This window comes from Nicotiana tabacum, chromosome 23 (genome assembly GCF_000715075.1).
Source record: "Nicotiana tabacum cultivar K326 chromosome 23, ASM71507v2, whole genome shotgun sequence".
NCBI lineage: Eukaryota > Viridiplantae > Streptophyta > Magnoliopsida > Solanales > Solanaceae > Nicotiana > Nicotiana tabacum.
The window spans coordinates 129,490,398-129,499,976 of record NC_134102.1 but is presented as its reverse complement, the minus strand read 5'-3'; the positions used below and the strand labels follow the sequence as shown (position 1 = coordinate 129,499,976).

General features: G+C 34.4%; 1 protein-coding gene across 2 annotated transcripts; it reads right to left on the bottom strand.

The window, feature by feature from the left end:
• Positions 1 to 343: 343 nt before the first annotated feature.
• Positions 344 to 6,723, bottom strand: LOC107799307 (uncharacterized). 2 transcript variants are annotated; one of them, XM_075246215.1, is made up of 14 exons: positions 6,423 to 6,723; positions 6,285 to 6,332; positions 6,116 to 6,176; positions 5,965 to 5,997; positions 4,491 to 4,615; positions 4,278 to 4,412; positions 3,927 to 4,003; positions 3,530 to 3,777; positions 2,709 to 2,765; positions 2,466 to 2,634; positions 1,577 to 1,634; positions 1,420 to 1,505; positions 1,245 to 1,301; positions 344 to 766 (listed from the first exon to the last, which is right to left on the bottom strand). In XM_075246215.1, the coding sequence occupies exons 1-14, from the start codon at positions 6,583 to 6,585 to the stop codon at positions 689 to 691; spliced, it is 1,395 nt and encodes a 464-aa protein (XP_075102316.1). In that variant the 5' UTR covers positions 6,586 to 6,723; the 3' UTR covers positions 344 to 688. The 2 variants fall into 2 exon arrangements, with proteins under 2 accessions (XP_075102316.1, XP_075102317.1); XM_075246216.1 differs by having other exon boundaries at positions 2,466 to 2,545; positions 2,719 to 2,765.
• Between the last annotated feature and the right edge of the window lie 2,856 nt (positions 6,724 to 9,579).

Genomic DNA, 9,579 nt, shown 5'->3' with positions numbered 1-9,579 from the left:
AAAAGAAACTAGAGGGATTAATAAGAGTTTAAGCTTCAATTAGAATCATTGAAGGACTCTGGGAGACTAGTAATAGCATAGACATTTCTTGCTTACAATTTCTCGTTTTCATGAACTGCTTTCTTATTATAACCTTTCTCCTTTATCATGACAATTATGCTCTCTTAAGCCCAAGGTCTATTAAAAACATCTCTATTTTCACAAGGTAGGTATAAGCTCAACGTACACACTACCCGCCCCCAGTATATGGGATTACACTGGCTATATTGTTGTTGTACTTTAACATGACAATATGTCAGCTGGGAATTGGCCTAGGCAATAAGCAAGGCCATTACCAAGCTCGTTATCAAAACCATGCCTCGATTGATGAGAATATAACCAATAACATTGTAAATTATAATTGCTATGTGAGAGAGATTACATTAGTATACAACTTGCGCGCGTAATAGCCATACTCCATTTTGTGGTATGAATTTTCCCGTGTACCAGTAAATAGTATGACACACTCATTAAATGGCCACCTATGAGCCATCAGCAGAAACTCCAATCATGGAAGCACACTCAGATCCAGTTAACTTGCTAAGGAGTTGATATAAAGAAACTGCAACCAGCAATAATATGGATCTGTCTGGCCCAAAATGGTCACGTGTGATCGGGATGCACCCCTATTTAGTGTAAGATCTCAAGTTTATGTAGCTGCAACCAACTTTCTGATCTTTCTGTCATGGTTCAACATAGCACTCACACTCTCAACAACCAATACAATCTGCATAGGTAAGAATATACAATATTAAAAAATATATATATATATATATATGGATGAGGAGCAGCGTCTTAAGCCCCGTTCAGTCAACCTCAGAAGAGACTAGTCAACTTATCAACTTAAAAAATAGGAATTCAAACCCTATTCATGAGTTAAGAAAAGATAAAGTCAAGAATGTTGTTCTACTGATAGAAAGAATGTGATTTTACTAGTTACTTTAGATTTGCAAATAAAACCATGATTACAAAACCTTGTTTTCTCAGAAGAAGCTATGCCACTATACAAGAATATCATAAGCTGCTTAGCATGGTATTCCATGACAAAGAAAGAACACAAAATAAGACCAACAGGTTTGATCAATTACTGCAGACTTCAACAAGACAAGAAACCAGATAGCAATTAATTTGACTGGGAACTCTCTTAATACATGCCATGTTTCACAGCAATGCAATAATATACCAGGAAAGGTACAAAAGCGAACCTGGAAGCAAGCATAAGCCATTCCCGTTGCAAAGTAAAAGTTGGCATTGCCAGTTCCCTGCAAAGGCAGTAAGCTATTTGCGTAAGTACCTAATGATGATATCTGGAATTGCCTTATTGTTTATAGTACACTGAGAGCAACAATGCATAAGCATAGAAATGAAGCAAATACATACCCTCCATATCCACAAGTTGTGCATCACAGGACTAAGAAGCGAAACTCCAACATACCCACAAAAGAGAAAGAATGAAAACTGCATTTCTGCAATGTGTATAACGGTCAGATATGATCCAATTAGGACCTTAATCAAGAGAAAATGGTATGCTTACTACCTGCCAACTCATTGCAAAACAACGCTAACAAAGCCAAGTACAGAGCTGAGTCCCCAACCTGATGAATTTTAACCAAGTTAAGTGGAAGTCAAGAAATGATCATAATGTTTAAGTGGAAGTCAAGAAATGATCATAATGTATTGCAACAGATGCAAGCAATAAAAATGCTGAACAAATTTACTCTTGACATGATGAAAGCTAGCACTAGTAAAACTGAAGCAACCATTATAACTTTTAAGAAATTCGAGCACAACTACCAGAGATGGCATCTGGTAGTTAACTAATCGTGCTAAGCATTTGTAAAAGCAGTTAATGCTTCGTAAATATGAGGTAAACCCCTGAAACATTATGCTTTGTAAATATGAGGTAAATCCCAGAGTGGAACAAAAAGGGCAAATACCAGAAACATAATTTCAGGATCAGCCTAACATAGGAAGATACATGTACAACAGCATCATGACTGAACCAAAAGTGCCAGACAAAGGCTTCACAAATAGATAGAGTACTAGATGATAAATCCAGCATACTAATCACAATGGAGAAATCAAGAAACTCTCAACTAGCACAGTCTCACACATCTTCTTAGAAATGGGACTGCATAGGCTCTATACAATGAACCCCTTCCCCCAACCCCCCCCCCCCCAAAAAAAAGCCATGGTCCCAAGATCTCACACACACACACACACATGATTCCGGTTATACTGCAAATGTCATGATTTCACACATCCATGATTAGCTCAAAATGTAAAAGGCTGAAGTGCTCAATCTTCAAACATCAAATTTAGAAAAAATTTATTATTCATGAATTAACTGATATTCAGGATAAAGAGATTTCCCTAATGGGTAGGATTTAAGCATCAGAGATTCACATAGGACAGAGAGTACTCACTGAAGGATAGGGTTTAAGCATTGAACAGATTGCCATGTAAACAAAAGCCAAGAAACACGGTCGGTGTTTTAGCCTTATGGCTAGTGGCAGTATCATGAAAAGGATGTTCACATGAAAAACAATCAGAAAGAAATTTCTGAAAAATTCAAAGACCTCTGCAAAGAAGTACCTGCAGCCACGATGCACAAAGAGGTTACAGAAGAAGAGATAATCCATGGAGAAAGCAACTTCGTAGTCACTTACCATAACACACCTATGTTTGGAGACAAATCTTTGACAGTAAGAATAAATCCGTAGGTCCTGCAAGTCAATAATGATATAGAGTTATCAACAGGTCTCAATACAGAAGCAAATAAACTCAACCAAGTTTTTTGCCAATAATGTACATGATTATTTGCTTACAAACATAAAATGATAGCACTGCAAAGAAATAGATAATTCATACTTACACTGCCACAATATTCTTTACCAAATCTACTTAGCTTAAACAAAGACCTATATGTTTGGCCAAATGCAGCAGTGTCCAACAATGAGATCAATCAATGACATCGAATTGATTGGACGATACAGCATAAGGAAAAGCTCCAAATGTTGAAACTTGATAGCAAGAAAGGTGATAAATAAGAGCAATGATGGGCGCAATGGCAGGCATGATATGAAGAAACACAATAGAATAGCTGCTGCTTTACTCACACCACAAGAGTACCATTTACGAGCTACGATAAAAGCTCCTGAAGGACTGGGGCAATAAAACTTAATCTATAGTTAAATGTTCCAGAGTTGGCATTCAACAGCTATAAAAATAAAATGTCTGAGTTTTTCTATGATAAGTAAAAAAATTTAAAACAAAAAGGCTGTGGATTTTTTCCTATCAACAATATAGAGTTCAAATTAAGGAAATGACAACAGCAAGGATTTCAACAGCTACGCCTCAATCCTTAGCTAATTGGGATCGGCTACATGGATCCTTCTTATCAATGTCGCTCCATTTAAACCCAGCTCAATCGAATATTTAAAAATGAAAGTTCTCTAGGCAATGACAAGCAAAAGTAAGCAACTAGTACCTTCTAAACATTTCTGAAAGACCGCCATAGTTTCTCATAAAGATGCCACACAAAACCAATGCATATAAGGTCCAAATAAAAGCCCAGACAAAGAAGAGTACAACTGGTTTCCATGAGAAACTTTTAAGTTCTTTCAGGCCATTTTGTTCCACCCGGCCTTTACTTGAGCTATCATCTTCATCTTTCTTACAAATTAGGAGCAATTTCCTTGGGGTTGCATCTGGACCATTACCTAACAGTAAAATTACCTGGAACGAGAAGAACAAAATAGAAATTAGAAGAGTTCATAGACATTGATGTTACACAAGCTAAAAATGACCCACTTAAATAGGTAATTCTGCTCTTTCCATTTAAACTCAAGCAAAATTTTCAGCCCTTTATGACATTTGGGACTTACAGGTATAATGAGAATTGCCGGATAGAGAGACAAATGAGATGCTATAACCCAACCAAAAGCTGCCAATGGGGCTACTCCTGTATATACAACAAGCAAATTAATCAGTCTTGTTATTGTATTACCCTTGATGGACAATGACTCTCTATAAGCACCCTATATTCATTACATCAGATGAGTATAATAGAATATGTTTTTTCAAGAGCACCAAGAAGGGAGGAGTAAATATGCCTAGTTTCCAACTTCCATAAAAGCAAATAGGAAAACGGGTAAAAGGAGAGGTGAGGAAACTATATATAAAAAGCAGAAAAGAAAATATTCACAAACATATGGAAAGGTTTATTGACTTCTTACGGATGCAGGCTCCATAAAGTGACAAGATGATAAAAAGATTTTCCACAGGGGTTGTATTGAAACCCACACATGTGACTATGGTGAAAGGATTCCACAAGTACACGAGAGCAGCAATGTCCTCAGACGGTAGAATCTCTGAAACAAAAGAATGGTGGTTATTGCATCATTAACTAGTGAAGCAAACAAATTCCGGCATTAAAGCTGAATATTTACCAGAAACTTCAAAGAGCTTCCCCAAACCCAGCAATTTTAATCTCTCACAATATGTCATGCGAAGTTTAAGGCCAGTTGCTCGGATTAGCATGGCACAGATGAAATCTGCAATAACAGAAACCAAACTATATCCAAAAATGGGTTGAATGTCCATGCGATTTCATAATTTTGAAAGAACTACTTAGAAATGATGCTGCATGAGGAAGTAACAAATAAACTCAAGATGAGATCATTTCTATCTGCAAATTTTATAGTCTCGGAAAGATTAACATGACAAGATATTTGAGGAGACTAGAGGAAAGATGGAGATTCAGCGTTGAAGGAGGCAAAAGTGGAAACATGTTACATGCTGGTAACTCATTTCAAGCTATATGATACTCCTTTTTTCTCAGGTTATTGTCTCAGGTTAAGTATCCTCTCTGTTTTGGTTGGTCCAAATACTGGGGCTAATTTCTCTAAAGGAAAATGTTCTATGTACACTCCAAGAAACTTATTTTATGATAATGATAGCCATACGCTACAATACTTTTAAACACTTTTTCATTTTCGTACTACAAAAAAGGTCCATTGGGGCCCAGAACTCACATTTATACTCTGGAGCTAAGTCTTTATTTTAAAAGAAAAAATGATGGCAAAGAAAGAAAAAACTAAGAGCTATAAAGTGATGATGATGGAAGCAGATAATGCAGTAAACCAATTTTCGTGCTTTAAACAGTTTTGAGGAAAAGCAAGAACCACAGCAAACAAGTATTTGTTATACTTTACACACAACTCCCAAAAGCTTCATTGAAGTGAACCGACCAACCTTCTTGAAAGTGCAGGTGTATAAATGTACTCAGACCATTACTCTTATTTGGATCTTCTAGAAAGAGGTTAAGTGTTTACAGCATATGCTTTTTTCTTTCTGTTAATAATACAGTAGAATAGTTAATGCTCATTACTTATCCATCTCCATGCGCTTCTTATATGTGTCACTATGTTCAACTGATATAATGACAGCTAAGGGCAATGAGTATGGAATCAAGAATTAGGAAAAGAATGCCATTTACTGAAGTTCCTTAGTGAACCATTTACGAACCCATTCAGAGGATAATCGCCGTATGATCTTTAATACAAACGCAGCCGTTGAAAGTTCAACATTAACCAACCCTTATTTGCCGTATAGGAGTTAGTAAGAAGTTTCCACAAATGTTATTTCCAATGATGTATAAAGTTATCATTAAACGAATGCAAGACTTAATTATTACACAATCGGGTCACTTATTAGGTGATTATAGATAAATATGGTTTTAAATATTAATTGTTAATTTGGTACAAATGGTAAGTGACCTGCTATCACTGGTTAAAATTCACCGACAGTGCAAATAAATTTTTACATTGTAGTGTATATAACTAAATCCTAACTATTATATCCGCACTGATATGTACAACTCAAAAGAGCATGTTTTCGTGGAAAGCAAGAAAGAGACAATACCTGCATAGAAGATGAAAAGGCTGTCCTTCAATTCTACAAATGACAATTAAGAAGAAATAAATTACGTTATGGTTATGGTAAAAGAGAAAAAATCAACTTACAACAGAGTGCGAAAATACGAACAATGCTTAGTTGAAGCTAAAAAATTTACTTTTTCATTGTAAGCGGACCGAGAACCGAGAGCAAGAGCGGAGATCCATGATACATAGAACCTTCCAGAACATTCAAAATCAAAGCATTAATCAAATTATATATTCCAAAAAAAAAAGGACAAATGTTAAACAAAGCATTTGTAGATAGAGAAGGTAAACGAAACGAACCAGCATACGGCGACATCGATGACTGTGTTAACCAGTAACCTTCAGCCACTGCAAAAAAAAAAGTCAAAGAAAAAGAATGATACATTGATGTTTTCTAAGTGTAAATAGAGAATTGGTAAATAGTAAAGGTGAATTTACGGCGGCGGAGACTGGTGACGGGAGTAGAAACTTCAGGACGAGTAGCTAAGTTAAGGTTTTTGGGGAAGTAAATGAGAATTAATCTGAAGATTATTGATGCTACTGCCCATCTCCAAAAGCGTGGCTTCTTCGTTGGAATATTCTGCTGCTTCTCCCCTTTCATTGTTGCTGCTGCGCACCGGAGAGCTTCCAGATCCAGCTCCAATGGCTGTGGAGTGTGGAGTGTGGTAGCAGAATTGCAGCGATCGAATTTCGAACCGGAGAAATGCCTCAACTGGAACGACGTCGTAACCAAATAGGCTTGGCTGGTTAATTCGGCCTAGCTCTTGGTTACTTATAGGGCCCAACACAAGATTGAAAAGGCGATGGGCTGAATTGGGCCAAGTGTAAATGCATTAGGCCCAATTGAAGTTTTCCGTTTGAAAAAAGGAAATTTTACATGCTATAGCTAAATAATGCACCATATTTATTATAAACCAAAATACTTTAAAAATATTATTATTTATAGCCACTTTTTATATTTTATAGCAAAGTACAAATATATACATACAACTAATCCCTCAACTTTTCCCTCAACCCTCTCTCTTTTCTCCCTTAACTCTCTCTCTCTCTCTTTCTCTCTCCTTACTCTTTCTAAAACCTTATATCTGGTTCGTCGGATGAGGCCCACTAATACCATTGACCTAGATTCCGATTTACTCAAAACAAATCCGTTTTTCATCTGGTTTTGCCGCTCAAAATCTATTTTTGGCATTTGGGTTCAACTTCTTTGGGATCTATGGCTTCTTCTAAAAATGGAACTTTCAAAATCTACGGCGCTATGGCTTTTTTCCTTCTTTGTTCATCTCAAATTTTAGTTTTAATACAATATATACAGTGTTTTGCTTGGCCAGAATACGCCATCTCCTGCGAATTTTCTTCTCTTCCATGATATTGAGTCACATACAATGATACAAACACATTGTATTATGTACAAATACACTCAAGTTTGAGTGTATTTCTTATTTTGTATTATGTATTTTCAATGCAAATATAATTTATTTATTTTTATATGTATTTATGTATTCCGAAGGTTATTTTTGTAGCAGGTCCTTGTATTATTTTGAATTTTTATTGTTTGAATGCATCCGAATTAAATACAACAAATTGAATACAATGTAAAAGCAGCTATAAATGAATACGGTGGTTTGAATACAACTGAATATCGTTCTATTTTATGATTATTGTTGTTTCAATACAGTGGAATTTAATACAATGTAAAATAGTTAAAATGAATATAACTGAATTGAATACAGTGTATATAGCTTAATTGAATACATCGTCATACACCTTATTTATTGATATTTTGTTGTTTGAATATGACAGAATTTGATACAGTGAAATTGAATACAATGTAAAATATATAAGAACGAATACATTCAAATTGAATACAATATATACAACCGAATTGAACACAACGACATACATCCAAGGCAGACAATTAGTAGCTACGGAATGTAATTAGCTAAAATATAGATACGTCTAGCAATAAGCCTCTGAGCAATAGTCATTTATGAAAGTTCCAAACTTCAAAATGTATAGGTGTTTGGATTTAAAAGCAGGAAAAATATTTGCTTAAATTACACGACACATCAAATATTTACACTATATTTACTATTCGTAACTATACTTTCAGCAAATTTACTATTCATAATTATATTCGAATTTTATAGCAAATTCATGAAATAAGAGATTAATTATTTTGAACTGAAACAAAAGAGTAACAAGCTCTCATAGCTCAGTTGGTTTGAGCGTTTGTTTAGCTAGCGAAGGTCTTGAGTTCGAATTTCAACAAGAACAATTTATTTTTTTGTATTTCTGTATTTCGCCTTCGTTGTATTCGTTGCGCGAACAAATACAGCCGATATATGTTGTTTCCTTTATATATACCCCTTTATACAATTGATACAAGCTGTATACTTTGTGTATACCCTTGTATTTCTCTTTGGTTACATTTGATACAATGTGTTTGTTGCACGAATGAATATAATGGTTTATGAAAAATCCTCAAAAGATTTTCCAAATCAACATCAACAGAGGATTTTCCAAATCTATTGGTGCTTGATTTTCCAAAGTTGAAGAAAAATTTTGAAGTAAAAATTTTCAACGTTTTTTTGAGCAAAAAGCCTATGGCATTTTTTCTTCTGATTATGAAACACTGATGGTGAGATATCATATGAAGCGGAATTATGTTTAATTAGAAATATAATTTTGCCAAACCATGTGAAATTTCATTTTATGCTTAAATTGATTCACGGAGGTAAATATTTGGATATTTCTCCATAAAGAAATACTCCATGATTGTTAGTTCTTCATATCATTTTCTTATGGATAAAAAACGAGATATACGTATAGATATTAAAAGTTATATTGTATTGAAAATGCTATGACTTACAAATTTGATTGATAATAATAGTAAATTACTATTGGAAACTCAACCCAAAGAAGTTATCGTGCTAGGTTTTGCTTTTTTGCCCGCAGAAAGTCAAGTTATAAAATTGAATCTTACCTAACTTATTCTCGTACTTTGTAATATGGATTGGGAAAGGAAACTACTAAAGAAGTTTATTCCATGTTTCTTATAATCTTTTACGAATTAATGGTTTATGAATTATGATACATCCAATGTATTATACTCTAACTAGCTAAATTAAAATTGTAAAAACGTAGTATACAAATATGTATCAACTGTATAAATGAATAGTGGATACGGCAAAGTTATTTTATTTCATCATTTCGAGCTTTTTGCCTTTTTGGCCCCACATTTATGACAAATCACACATTAAGCCCCTCAAACGACTTATGCCCCAAGATATCCAAATTTACAGTCAAGGCCTTAGATACCTTTTTTTATAACAAAAGAAAAAGATTCTTACTTGCGGTGAAGTCTTAATTAATCTTAATTTAATCTGATCTGAGTTATATAAGACTCATTAAAAAAAAAATTATTTTATATAATTATTTATTTATTTTAAAGCTTCGAAACTTCTTATTAAAAGAAAAGGTCAATCCGGTACGCCAAACTTCTGCAATGCGTGAGATCCGAAAAGAATCAAACTATAAAGTTCTATTATATACCGTGTTACTCCATAATAAAATATTATTTTTACGGGTCGAA

Coding starts and splice junctions, on each gene's coding strand:
- LOC107799307 (XM_075246215.1), bottom strand. CDS start 6,585: ATGAAAGGGGAGAAGCAGCAGAATATTCCAACGAAGAAGCCACGCTTT. Junction 2,766..3,529: donor CTTTCAGAAATGTTTAGAAG/GTACTAGTTGCT, acceptor ATTGACTTGCAG/GACCTACGGATTTATTCTTA. Junction 767..1,244: donor TGGCTTATGCTTGCTTCCAG/GTTCGCTTTTGT, acceptor TTACCTATGCAG/ATTGTATTGGTTGTTGAGAG.